Source organism: Oncorhynchus kisutch, linkage group LG6 (assembly GCF_002021735.2).
Source record: "Oncorhynchus kisutch isolate 150728-3 linkage group LG6, Okis_V2, whole genome shotgun sequence".
Classification (NCBI taxonomy): domain Eukaryota; kingdom Metazoa; phylum Chordata; class Actinopteri; order Salmoniformes; family Salmonidae; genus Oncorhynchus; species Oncorhynchus kisutch.
Genome location: NC_034179.2, coordinates 17,852,966 through 17,877,497, shown reverse-complemented (window position 1 = coordinate 17,877,497; position 24,532 = coordinate 17,852,966). Strand labels below are relative to the sequence as shown.

The window sequence follows — 24,532 nt, the reverse complement described above, 5'->3', positions numbered from 1 at the left end:
TAAACCACCATTAGGGAGGAGATGGTTCCTCCATCGTCAGTTAAACCACCATTAGGGAGGAGATGGTTCCTCCATCGTCAGTTAAACCGTGATTAGGGAGCAGATGGTTCCTCCATCGTCAGTTCAACCCCCATTAGGGAGGAGAGGGTTCCTCCATCGTCAGTTAAACCACCATTAGGGAGGAGATGGTTGCTCCATCGTCAGTTAAACCACCATTAGGGAGGAGATGGTTCCTCCATCGTCAGTTAAACCACCATTAGGGAGGAGATGGTTGCTCTGAGGCAAAACCAGCAGAGACCACGCAGAGATAATGATAATGACTAAAAGATAATGTTTGTTCCTAAAGGGACAGCAGCACAGGGGGGATCAAACCATTAGAATTTAACTCATGATTTGAAAGCTAAGTCATTTTAAGCTTATCACTACTACCAAGATGGGGTCCGTAAATTCCATTCAGCCACTGGCTGATGTTTTCTTTAGGATGGTTGGGTTGCCAGAACATAATCAGAAATCATTTGTACACTGCATATTGACCGCAAGAAGTCCAAACCAATATAGTTTGACAAAAACAGTATTATGTCCAACAACGAAAAGTATTATTAATTTTTTAAATGAAAACTTGGGGGGCCTAAGAAAAGCCCCCACGGCCCGCCTACACACACACATCCAACAAGATACAAACAACCAGACAACATTCTCATCCTCAGTCCCAAAGGCAAAAACAACAATCTCTCTTCCTAAAAATACAATCATCTAAATCAGTAACCTCAAGTACCTCAAGTACTCATATTCAAATCATCCTCACTCATCCTCCCTCAATTACCATTCAAATCTGATGCGAGGAACCAAACAACTGTGTTTACCTGGTAGTGAGAGGAGTAGACGCTGCTTAGATAGCCCTGGTGCATAGCAGCCACATCCATGCCTGAACAGCTCTACCATACAGTGTGGTCCTCTGTCAGAGCTCTCTCTCTCCCCCAGTACTGGTCTGTCTGTCCCAGTGGCAGGACCGTCCCTCTAAATGTCAATACAGTACTATCCCAGTGTTCTCTCCCAGTGACACACAGAATAAAGCAGCCTCCCTATCAATAAACCATCCGCTCCCACCCCCTAACGTGCCCGCCAGAGAGAGAGAGAGGTAAGAGAAAGAATGTGAATGCGTGTGTGTGTGTGTCGCCTGAGCACACGCTCGCTAGCTGGCTAGCTCACACACACGCTTGCACACGCAACAGAGAGGAGCAGCGCCTTCATTATGTAAGTCCCAACAGGCTCCTCTTCCCACCCTCACGCACGCACACACTCACTCTCTTTCTGGCACACACAATATCACTCACTCACACTCACAGAAATGCATAATCTCTCACTCACTGAGTCACGCAATGCACACAGACACACACACACTCTCACAGACATTTACAATCTCTGCTGGACTCGATGGGTCCCACCTTCACACTTCGTTCACAGTCGGTCAGAAAACCCTTCAATCAATCAGCCTCCCACGTCCCAACCAGTTGACTGACTGAAAGACCAACAGTTGTGATCCAGGATAGATAGGTAGATCTATGGATCGCTACATATCTGGCACTATTACAGCTCTATATTATATCTATACAGTGCATTCGTTAAGAATTCAGACCCCTTTACTTTTTCCACATTTTGTTACGTTACAGTCTTATTCTAAAATGGATTAAATAAAAATGTTTCCTCATCAATGTACATACAATACCCCATAATGACGAAGCGAAAACAGATTTTTAGAAATTGCAAATGTATTGAAAATAAAAACAGAAAGTATTCAGACCCTTTGCTATGAGACTCAGAATTGAGCTTAGGTGCATCCTTTTTTATTGATGTATTTTAAATGTGATATAATTTTTTTATATATATATATATATATATATATATATATATATATATACAGTTGAAGTCGGAAGTTTACATACACTTAGGTTGGAGTCATTAAAACTTGTTTGTCAACCACTCCACAAATTTCCTATTAAAACAAGTCGGTTAGGACATCTACTTTGTGCATGACACAAGTAATTTTTCCAACAATTGTTTACAGACTGATTATTTCACTGTATCACAATTCCAGTGGGTCAGAAGTTTACATACACTAAGTTGACTGTGCCTTTTAAACAGCTTGGAAAATTCCAGAAAATGATGTCATGGCTTTAGAAGCTTCTGATAGGCTAATTGTCATAATTTGAGTCAATTGGAGGTGTACCTGTGGATGTATTTCAAGGCCTACCTTCAAACTCAGTGCCTCTTTGCTTGACAGCATGGGAAAATCAAAAGAAATTAGCCAAGACCTCAGAAAAACAATTGTAGACCTCCACAAGTCTGGTTCATCCTTAAGAGCTATTTCCAAACACCTGAAGGTACCACGTTCATCTGTACAAACAATAGTACGCAAGGATAAACACCATCAGCCATCATACCGCTCAGGAAGGAGTCGCATTCTGTCTCCTAGAGATGAATGTACATTGGTGCGAAAAGTGCAAATCAATCCCAGAACAACAGCAAAGGACCTTGTGAAGATGCTGGAGGAAACAGATACAAAAGTATCTATATCCACAGTAAAAACAAGTCCTTTATGGACAAGGAAGAAGCCACTGCTCCAAAAACCGCCATAAAAAAGCCAGACTACAGTTTGCAACTGCACATAAAGATAAAGATCATACTTTTTGGAGAAATGTCCTCTGGTCTGATGAAACAGAAATAGAACTGTTTGGCCATAATTACCATTGTTATGTTTGGAGGAAAAAGGGGAAGGTTTGCAAGCCGAAGAACACCATCCCAACCGTGAAGCACGGGGGTGGCAGCATCATGTTGTGGGGGTGCTTTGCTGCAAGAGGGACTAAAACAAACATACAGTCAATAATATAGTAGAAAAACAAGTCTATATACGATGTGAGCAAATGAGGTGAGATAAGGGAGGTAAAGGCAAAAAAAAGGCCATGGTGGCGAAGTAAATACAATATAGCAAGTAAAACACTGGAATGGTAGATTTGCAGTGGAAGAATAGTAGAAATAAAAAAAGTAGAAATAAAAATAATGGGGTGCAAAGGAGCTAAATAAATAAATAAATACAGTAGGGGAAGAGGGAGTTGTTTGGGCTAAATTATAGATGGGCTATGTACAGGTGCAGTAATCTGTGAGCTGCTCTGACAGCTGGTGCTTAAAGCTAGTGAGGGAGATAAGTGTTTCCAGTTTCAGAGATTTTTGTAGTTCGTTCCAGTCATTGGCAGCAGAGAACTGGAAGGAGGCGGCCAAAGGAAGAATTGGTTTTGGGGGTGACCAGAGAGATATACCTGCTGGAGCGCGTGCTACAGGTGGGTGCTGCTATGGTAACCAGTGAGCTGAGATAAGGGGGGACTTTACCTAGCAGGGTCTTGTAGATGACCTGGAGCCAGTGGGTTTGGCGACGAGTATGAAGCGAGGGCCAGCCAATGAGAGCATACAGGTCGCAATGGTGGGTAGTATATGAGGCTTTAGTGACAAAACAGATGGCACTGTGATAGACTGCATCCAATTTATTGAGTAGGGTACTGGAGGCTATTTTGTAAATGACATTGCCGAAGTCGAGGATCGGTACGATGGTCAGTTTTACGAGGGTATGTTTGGCAGCATGAGTGAAGGATGCTTTGTTTCGAAATAGGAAGCCAATTCTAGATTTAACTTTGGATTGGAGATGTTTGATGTGAGTCTGGAAGGAGAGTTTACAGTCTAACCAGACACCTAGGTATTTGTAGTTGTCCACATATTCTAAGTCAGAGCCGTCCAGAGTAGTGATGCTGGACAGACGGGCAGGTGCAGGCAGCGATCGGTTGAAGAGCATGCATTTAGTTTTACTTGTATTTAAGAGCAGTTGGAGGCCACAGAATGAGAGTTGTATGGCATTGAAGCTCGTCTGGAGGGTTGTTAACACAGTGTCCAAAGAAGGGCCAGAAGTATACAGAGTGGTTTCGTCTGCGTAGAGGTGGATCAGAGACTCACCAGTAGCAAGAGCGACATCATTGATGTATACAGAGAAGAGAGTCGGCCCAAGAATTTAACCCTGTGGCACCCCCATAGAGACTGCCAGAGGTCCGGACAGCAGACCCTCCGATTTGACACACTGAACTCTATCAGAGAAGTAGTTGGTGAACCAGGCGAGGCATTTGAGAAACCAAGGCTATCGAGTCTGCCGATGAGGATGTGGCGATTGACAGAGTCGAAAGCCTTGGCCAGGTCAATGAATACGGCTGCACAGTATTGTTTCTTATCGATGGCAGTTAAGATATTGTTTAGGATCTTGAGCGTGGCTGAGGTGCACCCATGACCAGCTCTGAAACCAGATTGCATAGAAGGTGCGGTGGGATTCAAATGGTCGGTAATCTGTTTGTTGACTTGGCTTTCGTTAGCTAACACAATGTGCCATTTGAACACAGGAGTGATGGTTGCTGATAAATGGGCCTCTGTATGCCTATGTAGATACTCCATAAAAATCTGCTGTTTCCAGCTACAATAGACATTTACAACATTAACAATGTCTACACTGTATTTCTGATCAATTTGATGTTATTTTAATGGACAAAAAATGTGTTTCTAAGTGACCCCAAACTTCTGATCGGTAGTGTAGGTAGATGACGTAATGACGGCACGAAAAATACACGGATTTCCTAACCTAGCCCACAATGTCTGCTGACATTGATAATGGAATTCATTACCTTTGACAATCAACCGTTCTCTGTTGTGGATGATTTTGGCTTTCGCCGACTGGTAGAGCACCTCAAGCCCCGGTACACACTACCAAGTATGCACAATTTTTTTTATTTTGCCCTACCGGAGTTACACAGTATTGTTGAAACACACATCCATGAGCTACTTGCTATGAGCGTCACTGCTATTAGCTTCACGACTGACATTTGGACCAGCGATGTCAGCCCCATGAGCATGCAGAGTCTGACAGCACAGTGGGTCGACAAGGATTTCGTACTGAGGAAAGCCATATTGCATGCTCAAGAATGTGCTGGTTCTCATACGGCTGCTGCCTTTTCAATGGCATTTGAGAACATGTTTGAAACTTGGAAAATCCCCAAGAACAATGTACACGCTGTGCTACGTGATAATGCACATAACATTACAAACGCTTTTGAAAAATGCGGAGTCTCCAGTTTGCCATGCATGACACAAATGTTGCAACTGGCTGTGAACGAAGGTGTTTTGGCCCAACGCAGTATATCTGACACATTGGCAACAGGTAGGAAGATAGTGGGTCATTTTAAACACTCAGCTCACATACAGCCTGTGTTGGGAAATTATGATTAAATGACTGAACAAATAATTTTAAATGGAATTGTAACTAAGTAAACTTATACTCTGTTTTATTATATCTGATTAACAATATGAGTTCATAAGAAGGGATTGTGTGACACAGACAAGGAGTAATTAAAGTTAATGAACACCATTCCAACTAGGAAGAAACTAATGGGTTGGGGACTGTGTAAACACATAAGGTCGTTAACCTAACGTTGAACCTACAGAAACTTAGCTCTGGGGTTTTTAGATAAGGCAGTGAGTGCATTCCTGTTAATTAAAATTGTCAGTTCAGTGGTGATCGATAATGTTGAGGGGTCAAAAGTTATCTGGGAGTGTGTTAGTAAGTTAGAACTTTTCATCTCACTTTGTCCCGGTCGAGAGGAGGGGATTCTGTTAAAGCAATGAAATGATGTCATGATCTGTATATAAACTGTTGTTTGTGATTAAGTGGAAGCGCGCTCCGAGAATAAATTATATGACCTATTATTGAAAGACTGGTCTGCGTCTATTTTATGCAAACAAGAAATCTTAGAAATTCTCATAAAATAGATTAAGGGCTTTCAATTGATGAAAGCACATCGGCATAATTAAATGACAGTAACAGCCTGCAAGCAATACAGGAGCAGCTTGGAGTGAAAATAAAAAGGCTTAAGCAAGACGTTTCCACCAGATGGAACAGTACTTTTTACATGATGGAGAGCCTGCTGGAACAAAAACGAGTGCTTGGCGTGTACGCAGCTGACTATGAGTTACCTGCAACAATTACTACAAACCAGTGGACGCTCATTATGGCGGCAGGGTAGCCTAGTGGTTAGAGTGTTGGACTAGTAACTGAAAGGTTGCAAGTTCAAATCCCCGAGCTGACAAGGTACAAATCTGTCGTTCTGCCCCTGAACAGGCAGTTAACCCACTGTTCCTAGGCTGTCATTGAAAATAAGAATTTGTTCTTAACTGACTTGCCTAGTAAAATAAAGGTCAAATAAATTGAAAACATGAACACAACTCCATTTGAACAACTGACTAGAAATAAGCTCATCATCTGCAGCAGACATGGCATTGAAACGCCTGTCCAACAAAACTGTTGACACGCGGGGTTAAAACTTGCAAAAGTACTCTACTAGAGGCTGTGAACAAACGATTTAGTGGCATTCTCTCTGAGCCTCTTTACTATGTCGCCACCATGCTAGGTACAAGAACCACTACTTCAATGGAAACAGGGTTTACGTGAATTGTTACAAACACAGATGGACAAGATGGAAAGGGACACAGTGACAGTGTGCAACGAGGAAGAGGACCCGCGACAGAAGTGGCGACAGACAGCTGAAACTTCACTGCTTAACATGTACGATGAAATCATGGTTGAGAATGAAATAAGTGAAATAAATAGGTTTTGATGATGTTTTACTGGTAATGGGGTCATACGCAAATGTTGCATATCGGTGCATCCCTAAAATTAGCTAAAATGCCAAAAAAACTGTTTTTGCTTTGTCATTATGGGGTATTGTGTGTAGATTGATGAGGGGGGGGGAATTATTTAATCCATTTTAGAATAAGGTTGTAACGTAACAAAATATGGAAAAAGTCAAGGGGTCTGAATACTTCCCAAATGCACTGTACATGGTTCTGCATAAAGGTAAAGAGAAGGTTGCCTCCCTCCAGTTTTATTAGCAGCATCTCTATCTCAGAGCATACAGAGATTTAGACCCCCCCCCCCCATCAGAAAGTATTCCTCTCAAAGATCAACCAATGCTTTTCAAAGATAAGCAAATCACATAGGTTGCTTCTCAAAGAGGCAAAATAGCGATCTGTATGGTATGCTCCATAGAACTGACAAGCATATAGTCGCTGTCTGATGAAAACCTCTCACCTCCAAAACAAACTTTTCAGGATTTTTTGTTTTAACTTCTTGGTGACAGGGGGGCAGTATTGAGTAGCTTGGATGAATAAGGTGCCCAGAGTAAACTGCCTGCTACTCTGTCACAGATGCTAATATATGCAAATTATTAGTAGTATTGGATAGAAAACACTCTGAAGTTTCTAAAACTATTTGAATGATGTCTGAGTATAACAGCAAGAAAACCTGAGACAAATCCAACCAGGAAGTGGGAAATCTGAGGTTTGTAGTTTCATTTAAGTCATTGCCTATCCAATATGCTCTGTCTATGGGGCCAGATTGCACTTCCCAAGGCTTCCAGCAGATGTCAACAGTCTTTAGAAAGTTGTTTGAGGCTTCTATTGTGGAAGGGTGTCGAATAAGAGCTGTTTCAACAAGTGGACTAGGCTGAGATCAATCAGTTGTTTACTGCGCGGTCACGCGGTCGCGCCGTTCCTTCTATTTCCTCTGTAATGAATATGCTATTGTCCAGGTTGGAATATTTTTGAAGATTTATTATAAAAAGACCCTAAGGATTGATTGTAAACTGTCGTAGCAGAATCAGAATTAGTTAGGTAACATTGATAAATAACATCTTTTATCTACTTTCATAAATATGCTTATGTGGGAAAAGTCACTTGGGGCCCAGAGAGGGGCGAGGACAGGCTTGTCTTTTATCTGTCTGGTAATATGCAGAATATCAGAAAGGGAGAAGTCAGAATTGAACAGTGTCTTCCAATGTATCTGTTAACCTGTTGCGTCGAGCCATCCCGGATCCGGGATCGTGAATACAGCCTCAAGCTCATTACCATAACTATTCATGAAAATCGCAAATGAAATGAAATGAATATGCTAGCTCTCAAGCTTAGCCTTTTGTTAACAACACTGTCATCTCAGATGTTCAAAATATGCTTCTCAACCATTGCAAAATAAGCATTTGTGTAACAGCTAGCGCACCTAGCGTAGCATTTAGCGTTAGCATTAGCAGGCAACATTTTTACAAAAACCAGAAAATCATTCAAATAAAATCATTACCTTTGAAGAACTTCAGATGTTTTCAATGAGGAGACTCTCAGATAGCAAATGCTCAGTTTTTCCTGAAATATTATTTGTTTAGGAGAAATCGCTCCGTTTGGTGCGTCACGTTTAGCTACGAAAAAAACCTGTATCCAGGAGTGTAATTATCCCCGCAGCTCATTAGCATAACACAAAGTTAACTATTCATGAAAATCGCAAATGAAATGAAATTAATATGCTAGCTCTCAAGCTTAGCCTTTTGTTAACAACACTCATCTCAGATTTTCAAAATATGCTTCTCAACCATTGCAAAATAAGCATTTGTGTAACAGCTAGCGCGGCTAGCGTAGCATTTAGCGTTAGCATCAGCAGACCACATTTTCACAAAAAACAGAAAATCATTCAAATAAAATCATTACCTTTGAAGAACTTCAGATGTTTTCAATGAGGAGACTCTCAGTTAGATAGCAAATGCTCAGTTTTTCCTGAAAGATGATTTGTTTAGGAGAAATTGCTCCGTTTGGTGCGTCACGTTTGGCTACCAAAAAAAAAACGAAAATTCAGTCTTCAAAACGCCGAACTTTTTCCCAAATTAACTCCATAATATCGACTGAAACATGGCAAACGTTGTTTAGAACCAATCGTCAAGGTGTTTTTCACATATCTCTTCGATGATATATCGTTCGTGGAAGTGTGCTTTTCCCTCTGAATCCCAGGAGAAAATGCCTGCGGCTGAAGATTACGCACCAATTTACACAAAGGACACCGGGTGGACCCGTGGTAAATGTAGTCTCTTATGGCCAATCTTCCAATGATATGCCTACAAATACGTCACAATGCTGCAGACACCTTGGAGAAACGATAGGAAGGGCAGGCTCATTCCCGGCGCATTCACAGCCATATAAGGAGACAATAGAAAACAGAGCTTCGAAAATTCTGCCCATTTCCTGGTTAAAATATCATCTTGGTTTCGCCTGTAGCATGAGTTCTGTGGCACTCACAGATAATATCTTTGCAGTTTTAGTGTTTTCTTTCCAAAGCTGCCAATTATATGCATAGTCGAGCATCTTTTCGTGACAAAATATTGCGCTTAAAACGGGCACGTTTTTTTATCCATAAATTAAAAGAGCGCACCCTATATCCAAGAAGTTAAACCATGTGAAGGGCTCCACAATGTCTGTGTGCCAGTCACTCCCCTCTGTGAGTATATCCAGGAGGGGGTGTATTGATATATGCCATTGGACGAGGTAATGTTTTGGTACTAAGAAGTACCAGGAACGAGATTACAATCTCGGGTTTAGGAGACCAAACTGAACAATAATTTATAGCTAATGCTATCTGGCTATGGGATACTCCTCTTTCAAGTAAAAGGCACTTTGTGAAGTCCCTAAGATCTGTGGTTCGTCATTGTGAGTTGAGAGGGGTGGATCTTTGCTATAGAAGATCTCAGTTTCCATTTTGTAAGCACTCTCAGAGAATTAATTTATAGACACTGAATTGATCTGAGAGTCATAGGGCTATGGTGAAGCTCATCTAGTATTACAAGATTAGGTTTAAAATATAACTCTGACTTGTGTGTGGTTTGTAAACTCTCCTTTCACTTAGTAATACAGGAAATTACCACGACAAAACATTGTTTGACATGTTTCTACAAACTGTAATGGAACTCTTTTGACTTTTCGCCTGGATTTTGCACTTGCGCATTGTGCCTTTAGAATAGTGAACTAAACAAGCGAACAAAAGGGAGGTATTGGACATAAATATGGACGTAAACGAACAAAACAAACATTTCTTGTGGAAGTGGGAGTCCTGGGAGTGCATTCCGATGAAGATCAGCAAAGGTAAGTGAAGATTTATAATGCTATTTATGACTTTTGTTGACTCCACAATTTGGCGGGTAACTGTATGGCTTCCTTATGTGGCTGAACGCTATTCTCAGATTATTGAATATTGTGCTTTTGCCGTAAAGCTTTTTTGAAAATCTGACACAGCGGTTGCATTAAGAACAAGTTTATCTTTAATTCCATGTAAAACATATATCTTTCATCAAAGTTTATGATGAGTATTTATGTTATTTGATGTGGCTCTGCAATTTCTCCGGATGTTTTGGAGGCATTTCTGAACAATGTAAACTGAGCTTTTTGGATATAAATATGAACTTGATCGAACAAAACATACATGTATTGTGTAACATTGAGTCCTGGGAGTGTGATCTGATGAAGATCATCAAAGGTTAGTGATTAATTTGATCTATATTTCTGCTTTTTGTGACCTCTCTTTGGTTGGAAAATGGCTGAATGCTTTTTGTGACTAGTTGCTGACCTAACATAATGATATGTTCTGCTTTCGCCGAAAAGCCTATTTGAAATCGGACACTGTGGTTGGATTAACGAGAAGTGTATCTTTAAAATGGTGTAAAATGCTTGTATGGTTGAAGAATTTTAATTAATTATGAGAATTCTGTTCTTTTGAATTTGGCGCCCTGCAATTTCACTGGCTGTTGGAGAGGTGGGACGCTAGCGTCCCAAACGATCCCGGAAAGGTTCAATCACATTTTCCCATTAACAAACATACAATTATAAAACTTTAGAATCTATTTTGAACACATTTTCTTGGTCACATAGTCATGAAATGTTCAGAGTACATTGAGGGGAGTTACCGCTTTCAATAAATGTAAAAAAGAAAAGAAAACAGGAGTTACGAGGTTTTCATCAGACAGTGACGATATACAGTAGTCTACACATGAGTGTGTGTACAAGCAATGTAATGTTCTGCCTATCCATGCATGGGGCACACACACAGCTGCCGGGGCTCACACTGACATATGCACGATTACATCACAGCCTGCGGGTGAAGAGGAGAGCGAGGGCAGTAACAGCATCGCAGCACTTAAAATAACGTGTTAGAATAAGAGTGAGTGTGAGTTTGAGAGAGTGAAAGAGAAAGAACAAGAAAGAGAGTGTGTGTGTGTGTGTGTGGCTAAGCACCCTTCACTAAAATAAAACCACTGCTCTCCAACAGCCTCTCTATTTAAAGGGATTTTTCTAATCTCATCAGCACCACATCGGATCCCTCTTCAAGATGGACCTCTTTAACGACTCTTTCAGACTCCTTTCAGTATTCCTATTCCTTATATTCAAAAGACTCAGGCATTTTCAAATAGATGTTATATTTTACGGCTAAGCCAGTCATGTATTTCGCAGCTGAGCTGAATAATTACACCATTGAGAGCATCCTAACTGGCTGCATCACCCCTTGGTATGGCAACTGCTTGGCATCCGACCGCAAGACGCTACATAAGGTAGTGGGTACGGCCCAGTACATCACTGAGTCCGAGCTCCCTGCCATCCAGGACCTATACAAGGCAGTGTCAGAGGAAGGCCTTAAAAATTGTCAAAAACTCCAGCCACCCAAGTCGTACACTGACCCTTTCTACACTAACTCTGACTCACTGACTCATCAGATATGCTGCTGCTACTGTTTATTATCTATCCTGTTGCCTTGTCACTTTATCCCTACCTATACAGTGCATTAAAAAGTATTCACACCCCTCGACTTTTTCCACATGTTGTTGCGTTGCATCCTGAATGTAAAATGTATAAAAAATTGATTTTTTTTGTCACTGACCTACACACAATACCCCCCTAATTTCAAAGTGGAATTATGTTTATTGAAGATTTTTTTTTACAAATGAATAGCTTAAGTGTTCTGGCAAGCCTACGTTCAGGACTAAAATGTGCTTAACAAGTCACATAATAAGTGTGCAATAATAGTGTTTAACATGATATTTGAATGACTACCTCATTCATCTCTGTACCCCACACATACAGATAATTGTAAGGTCCCTCAGTCGAGCAGTGAATTTCAAACACAGAAAAACACAAATACCAGGGACGTTTTCCAATACCTCGTAAAGAAGGCCACTACTGGTAGATGGGTAAAACAAATACAACAGACATTGAGTATCCCTTTGAGCATGGTGAAATTACTAATTACACTTTGGATGGTGTATCAATACACCCAGTCACTACTAAGACACAGGCGACCTTCTTAACTCAGTTGCCGGAGAAGAAGGAAACCGCTCAGGGATTTCACCATGAGGCCAATGGTGACTTTAAAACAGTTATAGAGTTTAATGGCTGTGATAGGAGAAAACTGAGGATGGATCAACATTATATTTACTCCACAATACTAACCTAACTGACAGAGTGAAAAGAAGGAAGCCTGTACGGAATAGAAAAATGTGGCTAAGCAATTCACTTTTTGTCCTGATACAGAGTGTTATGTTTGGGGCAAATCCAGTACAACACATTACTGAGTACCACTCTCCATATTTTCAAGTATAGTGGTGGCTGGATCATGTAATGGTTATGCTTGTAATCGTGAAGGACTGGGGAGTTTTTCAGGATATAAAAACATTTACTGAATGGAGCGAAGCACAGGCAAAATCCTAGAGGAAAACCTTGTTCAGTCTGCCTTCCAACAGACACTGGGAGAAGAAATCACCTTTCAGCAGGACAATAACCTACAACAAGGCCAAATCTACAAATCTGATTCAAAATCTATGGCAAGACCTGAAAATGGTTGTCTAGCATTGATCAACAACCAATTTGGCAGAGCTTGAAGAATTTTGAAAAGAATAATGGGCAAATGTTGAACAGGTATGGAAAGCTCTTAGAGACTTACCCAGAAAGACTCACAGCTGTAATCGCTGCCAAAGGTGCTTCTACAAAGAATTGACACAGGGATGTCATGTCATGAGAGACTTTTCATTTTCTGTAAATTTGCTTAAATTTCCAAAAACATGTTTTCACTTTGTCATTTATGGGATATTGTGTGTAGATGGGTGAGAACAAAAATCTATTTGATACATTTTGAATTCAGGCTGTAATACAACAAAATGTGGAAGTTCGCCAAATACAGGTGTGCCAACCTTGTAGCGTCATACGCAAGAAGACTCAAGGCTGTAATCGCTGCCAAAGGTGCTTCAACAAAGTACTGAGTAAAGGGTCTGAAAACTTTGGGGTCTTGTGTTGTAGATTGATGAGGAGAAAAAAAACAATTTAATCCATTTTAGAATAAGGCTGTAACGTCACAAAATGTGGAAAAAGTGAAGGAGTCTGAAAACTTTCAGAATGCCCAGTATTTACCTCTTTTACCCCGGCACATCGACTCACTAATGATACCCCTACAGATGTAGAATATATATATATATTTTTTTAAATACGCCTTTTTCTCCCCAATTTCGTGGTATCCAATCAGTAGTTACAGTCTTGTCTCGTCGCTGCAACTCCTGTACGGACCCGGGAGGCAAAGGTCGGAGGAGGCGAAATACCGTACACCTGGCGACCGTGTCAGCAAGCACTGCGCCTGGCCCAGCCACAGGAGTCGCTAGTGCGCGATGGGACAAGGACATCCCTGCCGGCCAAACCCTCCCCTAACCCGGACGACGTAACAAACCGGAGCAAATTAAGATCCTACATCTGTAGATAGCCCGCCTTGCAAGGCGGTACGCCCCCTGCCTAAGACTGAGTGAGAGAAATTAGGGAGAGGTACTAATAGTTCATTACTAGATTAGGACAGTAGAACAGAAGGAATGGCTCAGTTCAGATCTAACTGGAAACTACACCCACAGTCACTCACAAAGCAATTCACTCCCCAGATTATGAGTGTGTGTATTGCCCTCTAATCTGTTTCCCTGCGGTCATCAGACTAACCATCTGGAGCACACAGACACAGCTAGCATGGCTAGGTCACTATGTCCAGAGAGAGGGGGTGAGGAGATTTTATTTGTATTTAACTAGGCAAGTCAATTAAGAACAAATTCTTATTTACAATGACAGCCTAGGAACAGTGTGTTAACTGCCTTGTTCAGGGGCAGAACAAGATGCATTGACAGAGAGAAAGAGTGGATGGATGAAGGGAGAGTTGAGGAGAGGGGTAATAAGATATTTAGAAGGGGGCAATAGGGGGGGGCGAGAGCGAGAGATTAGATAGATAGATACTGTTTGCTGATGATCTGGTGCTTCTGTCACCAACCAAGGAGGGCCTACAGCAGCACCTAGATATTCTGCACAGATTCTGCCAGACCTGGGCCCTGACAGTAAATCTCAGTAAGACCAAAATAATGGTGTTCCAAAAAAGGTCCAGTCGCCAGGACCACAAATACAAATTCTATCTAGACACCAGAGCACACAAAAAACTATACATACCTTGGCCTAAACATCAGCGCCACAGGTAACTTCCACAAAGCTGTGAACGATCTGAGAGACAAGGCAAGAAGGGCATTCTATGCAATCAAAAGGAACATAAAATTAAACATACTTATTAGGATCTGGCTAAAAACACTTGAATCAGTTATAGAACCCATTGCCCTTTATGGTTGTGAGGTCTGGGGTCCGCTTCCCAACCAAGAATTCACAAAATGGGACAAACACCAAATTGAGACTCTGCATGCAGAATTCTGCAAACATATCCCCCGTGTACAATGTAGAACACCAAATAGAGTAGAATTTGGCCGATACCTGCTAATTATCAAAATCCAGAAAAGAGCCGTTAAATTCTACAACCACTTAAAAGGAAACAATTCCCAAACCTTCCATAACAAAGCCATCACCTACAGAGAGATGAACCTGGAGCCCCCTAAGAGCCTCCTAAGCAAGCTGGTCCTGGGTCTCTGTTCACAAAACACAAACACACCCCACAGAGCCCCAGGACAGCAACACAATTAGATCCAACCAAATCATGAGAAAACAAAAAGATAATTACTTGACACATTGGAAAGAATTAACAAAAAAACAGAGCAAACTAGAATGCTATTTGGCCCTAAACAGAGAGTACACAGTGGCAGAATACCTGACCACTGTGACTGACCCAAACTTAAGGAAATCTTTGTACAGACTCAGCGAGCATAGCCTTGCTATTGAGAAAGGCAGCCGTAGGCTGGCTATGTGCACACTGCCAACAAAATGAGGTGGAAACTGAGCTGCACTTCCTAACCTCCTGCCAAATGTATGACCATATTAGAGACACATATTTCCCTCAGATTACACAGACACGCAAAGAATTCGGAAAAAAACTGATTTTGATAAACTCCCATATCTATTGGGTGAAATACCACAGTGTGCCATCACAGCAGCAAGATTTGTGACCTGTTGCCACAAGAAAAGGTCAACCAGTGAAGAACAAACACCATTGTAAATACAACCCATATTTATGCTTATTTATTTTCCCTTTGGTACTTTAATAATTTGTACATCGTTACAACACTGTATATATACATAATATGACATCAGTAATGTCTTTATTCTTTTGAAACTTGTAATGTTTACTGTTAATTTTTGATTGTTTATTTCACTTTGTATATTATCTACCTCACTTGCTTTGGCAATGTTAACACATGTTTCCCATGCCAATAAAGTCCCTTGAATTTAATTGATAGATAGAGCGATGCCTAGGAGTATTTTATGCATGACTATGTGGTGACCAGACAGTCATACAACACTGTGTGTAATACAGTAATATGTAATACTGTAATATGCGCACACACACAGACACATATGAAGTTCACATAAGCACACATATGAACGCATTAAAGCCTACTTTACATCAGTGATATGACAAACTGACTTTTCATTGCAGCTACCCCATCCTCACCTGAGCCTCTACCGCTGTCTTCTCAATGATCAGCTGCTCCAGTGAGTGGGCGGTCCTCTCTGATGACTCAGCAGCCTGGGGGAGGGGACGTTTCGTAAACATGATATCATTTATTTTGATCTATAACTAACTTTTGTTTAAAACTATCGATCTTTACTTCAAACCGACCATTGGTACAAGTCCCATTAATAATACATAATGCTTACTCTAAAGGTATAAAACCAATGAATCATTCTACTTCTACAAGATGTCTAAATCCACAAGAACAGCCTCTTAAAGGTTATTTGAAAGTTTATTGTTAAAACTTAATTTGAAATAATACATCTTTAATAATGATCTATGGTGGAACATTAACTAGTCATTTAGTTATATAAACATTACATAAAGTAGACGCCTGCCTGCATATTAAAGAGACATGGAAAAGGTTAGTCACGTGTGTGTGTGTGTTTGTGTTAGTCATGTATTTATTTTGACATTGTTAAGCTAGCCTGCAGCCATAGCTTCAGCCTCAGAGATCTAGCTTCAGCCTCAGAGATCTAGCTTCAGCCTCAGAGATCTAGCTTCAGCCTCAGAGATCTAGCTTCAACCTCAGAGATCTAGCTTCAGCCTCAGAGATCTAGCTTCAGCCTCAGAGATCTAGCTTCAGCCTCAGAGATCTAGCTTCAGCCTCAGAGATCTAGCTTCAGCCTCAGAGATCTAGCTTCAGCCTCAGAGATCTAGCTTCAGCCTCAGAGATCTAGCTTCAGCCTCAGAGGTCTAGCTTCAGCCTCAGAGATTTAGCTTCAGTCTCAGAGATCTAGCTTCAGCCTCAGAGATCTAGCTCAGCTTCGGTGGGTCTGGATGAATATCATGTGACCTTGTGCATCACAGCTGCTGTTTTCAAGCATACATCATGCTACAAACATTACATATACACATTTCCACCTGTACACATACAGGCACACACACAACCGAAAGAAAGACAATTGTTTTCATACAACACACGCACGCAGGCACGCACGCAGACACACGCACAGACACACACACGCAGGAGCGCGCGCGCAGACACACACACAGACACACACACGCAGGCACGCACGCACGTAGATGCACAGACACACACACACCTGCGTCAGTCTATCCTGAAGCTCTTTCTCTTTGCCTTGGTTCTCTTCTCTCTGTGCCTCCCTCTCTTTTTCCGTCTGCTCTCCTCTCTTCTCCAGCTCTGCAACAAAAGTCGGAGAGACTCTTCATGAGTCTTTACCAGTGCCTCTCTTAGGGCCGCTTTGCTTACCTTGCATGGTTCGTGCCGTCCTCTTGTTCTTTTCCTCTGCTACGTCCAGTTTCTGTCTCTGAAATGGCAAACAAATAAAGAACAACACAACAACAAACGTCACTCTTCAGTAGGTCCTATGATTGAGTGTAGTCCGGCCGAGGGGTGCAAAGGTGAACGGCAAGGCACTGGAGTGACAAACTACCCTTGCTGTCTCTGCCTGGCCGGCACCCCTCTCTCTCCACTGGGATTCTCTACCGCTGACCCTATTATGGGGGCTGAGTCACTGGCTGCCCTCGCTCTCCCATGTTGTCCCTAGGAGGGATGCATCAGGTCATGCCAGGATTTTTTTGCTATACTCGACTTCAGTGGGTTGAGTCCCTGACGTGATCATCCTGTCCGGTTTTGTGCCCCGTCAGGCTTGTGCGGTTGGGGAGAGCTATGTGGGCTATACTCTACATTGTCTCAGGGTAGTAAGTTAGTTGTCTGTTGATATCTCTTTGGTGGTGTGGGGGCTGTGCTTTGTAAAAAGGGCTCTATAAATATATTTGATTGATTGATTGATTGACTAGAGAGCAATAACATTCTTTCTCCATGAGCTATACAGGGAAGGATAACAACGTTTATCATCATGACCGTGTGTGTACATGTGTGTGTGTGTACACGTGTGTGTGTGTACATGTGTGTGTGTGTACACATGTGTGTGGGTACATGTGTGTGTGGGTGTCTCACCAGGCTGGTTAGCTGCTGTTCCAGGGAGCTCTTGTCCTCTTCTACAGAGCATAGCTGTTTCTGCCTGCTGTCCAGATTCACATTCAGTTCACTGATCTGGAGGGGAAGACAGACAGGAGACATAGTAATGTCCAAAGGGAGGCAAACCAGAAAAAACAGATGATTGTAAATGCAAAGACCATGGGAATGACCGGGCTGGAACGAAAGCCTACACACACAGGGTGGAACAAAAGCTGTGTGCACACAGCAGGCCGGGACTGGCAGCCTACCCATATTAAACAGACATCGGCTTCGGAACATATACCCAACAAAAATGCAACATGCAACAATTTCAATGCTTTTACTGAATTACAGTTCATATAAGGAAATCAATCAATTGAAATCAATTAATTAGGCCCTAATCTATGGATTTCACATGACTGGGCAGGGGTGCAGCCAAGGGTGGGCCTGGGAGGGCATAGGAGCGCAGCCAATCAGAATGAGTTTTTCCCCACAAAAGGGCTTTATTACAGACAGAAACACTCCTCAGTTTCATCAGCTGTCTGGGTGGCTGGTCTCAGACGATCCCTCAGGTGAAGAAGCCAGATGTGGCGGTCCTGGGCTGGCATGGTTACACGTGGTCTGCGTTTGTGAGGCCGGTTGGACATACTGCCAAATTCTCTAAACTTTTCTTTCAGCTTATGAAACATGGGACCAACACTTTACATGTTGAGCTTATATTTTTGTTCAGTATATATTTGTGTTCCTCCATTTAGTATGAATGTTACCTTAAGTTACAAATGGAATAATGGTCTGGTTACTTATGACAGAAACAAAAGATTGGTCGGGGAGGATGGGTGGGAGGAAAAGTGGTCCCAGAGCAAGACGTATAATACTATACAGTGCATTCGGAAGTATTCAGCCCCCACATTTTCAGCCCCATTTTGTTACATTACAGCCTTATTCTAAAATGTATTAAATAAAAAAAATCCTCATCAATCTACAGACAATACCCCTTCGCAAATATATGAAAAATAAAAAACAGAAATACCTTATTTATGTAAGTATCCAGACCCTGAGATATCAGACTCAAAATTGAGCTTTGGTGCATCTTGTTTCCATTGATCATGTTTCTACAACTAGACTTGAGTCCACCTGTGGTAAATTAAATTGACTGAAAATGATTTGGAAAGGCACACACCTGTCAATATAAGGTCCCACAGTTGACAGTGCATGTCAGAGCAAAAATCAAACCACAAGGTTGAAGGAATTGTCTGAAGAGCTCCAGGGCAGGATTGTGTCAAGGCCCAGATCTGGAGAAGGGTAACAAAACATTTCTGCAGAATTGAAGGTCCCCAAGAACACAGTGGGGTCCATCATTCTTACATGGAAGAAGTTGAGAACCAACTAGACCCTTCCTACAGCTGGCTGCCCAGCCAAACTGAGCAATCGGGGGAGAGTGGCCTTGGTCAGGGAGGTGACCAAGAACCCGCTAGTCACTCAGAGAGCTCGAGTTGCTCTGTGGAGATGGGAGAAACTTCCAGAAGGAGAACCATCTCTGCTGCACTCCATCAATCAGGCCTTTATGGTAGAGTGGCCAGACGGAAGCCAATCCTCAATAAAATACACATGACAGCCCGCTTAGAGGTTGCCAAAAGGAAAATAAAGACTCTCAGACCATGAGAAACAAGATTCTCTGATCTGATGAAACCAAGATTGAACTCTTTGGCCTGAATACCAAGTGTCCTGTCTGGAGGAAACCTGGTACCATTCCTACAGTGACGCATGGTGGTGGCAGCATCATGCTGTGGGGATGTTTTTCAGCGGCAGGGACTGGGAGACTAGTCAGGATCGAGGGAAAGATGAACAGAGCAAAGTACTGAGAGATCCTTGATGAAAAACTGCTCCAGAGCGCTCAGGACCTCACAAGTCTCTGAATGTCTTGAGTGGCCCAGCCATAGCCCGGACTTGAACCCGATCAAACATCTCTGGAGAGACCTGAAAATAGCTGTGCAGCGGCACTCCCCAACCAACCTGACAGAGCTTGAGAGGATCTGCAGAGAAGAATGGGAGAAACTCCCCAAATACAGGTGTGCCAAGCTTGTAGCGTCATACCCAAGAAGACTCAAGGCTGTAATCGCTTCCAAAGGTGCTTCAACAAAGTACTGAGTAAAGTGTCTGAATACTTATACAAATGTGATATCAGTATTTTTATGTTTATAAATTTGCAAAACTTTTTTTTTTAAAGTTTGGTTTTGTCATTGTGGGGTATTGTGTGTTGACTGATGAGAAAAAAAATTGAATCCTTTTCGAATAAGGCTGCAACGTAACAAAACGTGGATAAAGTCAAGGGGTCTGAATACTTTCCGGATGCACCGTACGTTTCCAAATGTACTCCAAGATGTATGATACATTACATAATCTAATTTGTATGATATTGTACGACCAATACTCCGTTCATAATGTAACGTAACACAACATATCATACTAAATAGAGGGATACAAATTTATGTCCCAAATCCTACAAATTGCCCTGAGGCCAGGTTGGGATTTGAGTTGCCCATCCCTGGTAGAGGGGTAGGAGCTAAGGGGTTATTAAGGGAATGTTTTTTGACCATGACTATGAGACCCCCCACCTTCTTCTCCTGGGACTGGGCCCGTGCCTTAAGGTTGCTGAACGCCTCTGGTGACAGCGACACAGCGCCCCCTGTCTGCTGGGAGGAGTGTAGTCTCAACTGCAGCGCCGCTACTTCTCTCTCCAGCTCCATGATCCTGGACTGCTCAGAAACTGTTGCCACCTGAGGAGAGAGAGAAGGGGGAGGTAGAATAAGAGGGGGGAATGAGAGGGCAGAGAGTAGAGAGAGCCAGCCCTAGCCCATTCAGCTTTTTTGAGATAGGGCAACAATTTATTTTTAAATAAATCCAATATAATTTATGCCCTATATGAAGAACAGTATCAAGGCAGGGTAAGAATGTGCAGATAAGACGAAGGTACAAGACGCAGCAGCATGAGAACAGCTTTTTGTTCCAGAGAGTTTGGAGCATCCAGAAGAAACATTGTGGAATGCTGTGGCAATTTGAGTATTTCCTCCTGAGAAAAGAGTCCTTTTGATTACATTTCTTCAACATTCTGTCTTTAAGAGGTCTAAATGAAGAACTAGATAGAAAACAATTTCGGTAAAATGTGCTCTGCTCACAAGGGGCTACTTTCTTCTATTTTCCCAATATAATATTGTATACAAAATGATTGATGCATTTTTCTCCCAGTTTTTTATCTATTGTACTTGACATGGATAAAAAAACTAAATGTATTAATGTTTTTCCATATATGTCTAATGTGTAATATTTATTGTGATGTTAATGTACTATATGTATTTAACTGACCGGATGTACATGCCTCTAGAGGTATTTCAGTAGGTGTGTTTCACAGTGGTGTATGACCTGACGAAGAGCCAAATCGGATCGAAACGGTCTGATTAAATCACCATGGGAACATACCAGAGTTGCAAACATTCCTTTTTTATTTGCCAGATGGCTGTGGACATCTATATCGAAAACTACATTGATCCGCAACATACACCCCAACCCTACTGTGTCTAGAATGTAAGATCCAGGAATATCCAGAAGTAGTACCCAATGATGTTGTATATCTTATGTCTATGATGGCATTACCCTAGTGTCCTCTAAATCCCTCTGCAGTTTGTCAGCTTTGGTCTTTTCAAACAGAAGGCTCTGCTCAAGCTCCTTAATATGGGCATGCTCCAGTTTGGTCTGCGTCTGTTAGTCAGAGAGAAGAAGAGGAGGAAGAGGAGGAAGAGGAGAACACACCAACACCGGCTTCACATGCCAGCACCATGCCACACACAAGGATAGGACAGCAAACAATGATGTCATAGTAGAGACCAGGAAGTAGGAAGTGTATATGAGAGCCAAAGGTTTTATTTCAATGGGTTCTATTTTATTTAAAATGTTATATTCCAAATATTCTATTAGGACAAATCCTCAATGAGCAGACCCATATATAGAGGCATATAGAGCAGACCCATATATAGAGGCATATAGAGCAGACCCATATATAGAGGCATATAGAGCAGACCCATATAGAGCAGACCCATATATAGAGGCATATAGAGCAGACCCATATAGAGCAGACCCATATATAGAGGCATATAGAGAATATGGTGCCATTTGAGAAACAGCCTAAATCTTCTAAAAGGACTCTTAACCCTCTAAAGTGAACCTCTATGGTACTGAGCCGAAAACTAACCACCTCTGTTTGGGTCTTCGGTTTATTGAGTTCCAGATGTACAGAGTTCTGCTAACTATCCTCCATGTTGGAACCAACAGCTACATGAAGACAACAGTCTTATCATTCTAAGCATTTGTCTTGCAACTTTTCATGAATTGCCTTTGCCAAACTGTGTCTAGTGTATCTATGGATTTGCTTAGATCTATTTTCAGGACAGCTCCATCTTGTGGATTCGGTTCTGTTCACTTTGGCTCCCAGTGCTCAAACCCTTTCTTGACAAGGTCTTACAATCAGTGACATCATCACTCTATCCTTCTTGCTCTTCTGTAAGCGCCAAAGGGAGAGAGAGAGACAGATGAAGGCTTTGTGACATCATCCTCTCCATGAGCGAGGAAGAGAGGGAGCGGAGGCGAGAGGGAGAGTTGAAAGAATGTGAAAAGAGAAGAGGCGTGGCAAGGAGAGAAAAGAGAGCTCTCAGGGAGGCGATGGATAGATAAACAAAGAAAGAAAAGAGTGGCGGAAGAACTGATAGAGGAACAAATAAAAGAAAGAAACAAAAAAATGTAATCATGAATGAGTGAATTGATGAGGCCTGGGAAATGAAAGAGATTAAGGGAATAGATGATCAGATTAATAATTTAATGAATGTGTGAATAACCAAAATCCTTGAAAATAGCATTAGTTTCTTTATTAGTCCAGCAGCAAAAGCCAAATTCAAGAGAAGAGTATTGTGAAAACCATTAAGTCATCACCATGCCAACATATGCACTGAAGTGGGTAGTAGTGAATAATGGTTAAAATATGTATATCCCCAAACTGCTGGAGCTACTGAACCAGAACTTCCAGAGGAGATGTATGAAGTGGGATAGTGAGGAGAGACTATTAAAAAGATGTTCAGCTAACCAATTGGACGAGTGAGAGAGCTTTAGGTAACCAATCAGATGAGCGAGAGAGCTTCAGCTAACCAACCGAGATGATGAGAGCCGTGGTCAACTGGTGACCTATACTGTATTAAAACCCAGCCTTGTTCTCTGAGTGTAGGGTGTGTTATAGAACAAAACATGGAGTCATGACATTGTACAGATGAGGGTATGACGTGTAAGATAGACCAAATTAAATATGTGATAAGACAGAATGATGTCAGTGTTTCATGAGGGGTTGAAATGAGAAAGGTGTAACAACTGTGTAACAACATCAGCTCTATGTGGTTTTCACTATGTCAAATAACATTTTCTGGGTTCTGTTAGCTTAGCTAAAAAATGGTATCAGACTGTGTGTGTGTGTGTGTGTGTGTGTGTGTGTGTGTGTGGGGGTGTGTGTGTCAGAGTAGAGAGTACTGAATCATTTGTTTACCTCTAGGTCACCTTTAGTGATGCAAGCCTCTTCCACAGTGAACTGCAGGTCTTCCACTTTCCTGTCAGACAGATAGAAAGAGTCATCCTATCCGCCTCTCCTCCAACATCCCAGGCTCCAGCCCCTACCATGCAAGACACACACCTCTTCTCCTCCTCCAGTTGGCTGAGCAGCTCCACCTTGTCTCTGTCTGCTGTCTCCACCAGTTTACGCAGCTGGTCCAGCTTATCTTCCATCTCCATAGCATTCTAGCACACACACACACACACACACACACACACACACACACACACACACACACACACACACACACACACACACACACACACACACACACACACACACACACACACACACACACACACACACACACACACACACACACACACACACACACACACACACTATTAATGCATTTTGATAGTACAGTACAGTGTCAAGACATTGAAAAGTGGACAGTGTATCGTAAGTAAGGTTTTCTATGGTCAACAACATAACGCCTGTGTGGGAGACGAATAGTCCAGGTGTGTATTGTATTTTTCTCTCTCTGAGTGTATGTGTGTTTTCTCCCCTCACCTGCTCCTGAACCTTCCTGAGCAGAGACAGTTCCTGCTGCACCTCTCCCGCATGGCTGGTTGCTTTGGCGACCTCCCCGCGTTCCATGTCTCTCTCGGCCAATAGCTGCTCGATGTGCTGCTGCTTCTCCTTCAGCGCTTCCTGTAGCGCTGTGGTGCCAGAGATCTTACGAGCATACCGTGACGAGGTCTCTGTCAACTGGGGGGGAATAGAGAGACGGACACATTCAGAGAGCACAGGAAAGAAGAAAAAACAGACTTGCTCGTGTGCGTTTGTGTTTGTCTCACCAGGCCAGCCTGGCTGGGTTTCCCACTAACAGAGGAGGTGACAGAGCTCAAGGAGCTCATGGAGGAGGCACTGGGACTCCTCTTCATGGTGGAGCGTCTCCGAGAGGAAGCCTTGGCTTTAGCCAGGGTGCTGGGGAAGCCGATACGAGTCACCTTATGGACTGGAGCAAACAGACCGTATCGCGGCAGGCACTGGAAATACCTGGAGACAACAGATAGGAAAAGCAGAGGACGTCAACAACACTGATTCAGTG

At 42.3% G+C, this 24,532-nt stretch overlaps 1 protein-coding gene across 4 annotated transcripts in view; it reads right to left on the bottom strand.

Moving 5' to 3' along the window:
- Positions 1 to 24,532, bottom strand: part of LOC109892444 (CAP-Gly domain-containing linker protein 1) — a 49,504-nt gene that overhangs the window by 13,405 nt on the left and 11,567 nt on the right. For 3 of the 4 annotated variants that reach the window (XR_004210206.1, XM_031826323.1, XM_020484978.2), the window contains exons 5-14: positions 24,279 to 24,480; positions 23,992 to 24,189; positions 23,560 to 23,663; positions 23,416 to 23,476; positions 21,486 to 21,590; positions 20,450 to 20,611; positions 17,835 to 17,930; positions 17,124 to 17,181; positions 16,957 to 17,054; positions 15,851 to 15,925 (exon numbers count right to left, since the gene is read on the bottom strand). Coding sequence is in view for 3 of the 4 variants with exons in the window: in XM_031826323.1 (XP_031682183.1) it covers positions 15,851 to 15,925; positions 16,957 to 17,054; positions 17,124 to 17,181; positions 17,835 to 17,930; positions 20,450 to 20,611; positions 21,486 to 21,590; positions 23,416 to 23,476; positions 23,560 to 23,663; positions 23,992 to 24,189; positions 24,279 to 24,480 (1,159 nt within the window). In the remaining variant the exon portion in view is untranslated. The remainder of the gene's footprint in view (positions 1 to 15,850; positions 15,926 to 16,956; positions 17,055 to 17,123; positions 17,182 to 17,834; positions 17,931 to 20,449; positions 20,612 to 21,485; positions 21,591 to 23,415; positions 23,477 to 23,559; positions 23,664 to 23,991; positions 24,190 to 24,278; positions 24,481 to 24,532) is intronic. The other variant, XM_031826324.1, reaches the window with a different exon arrangement.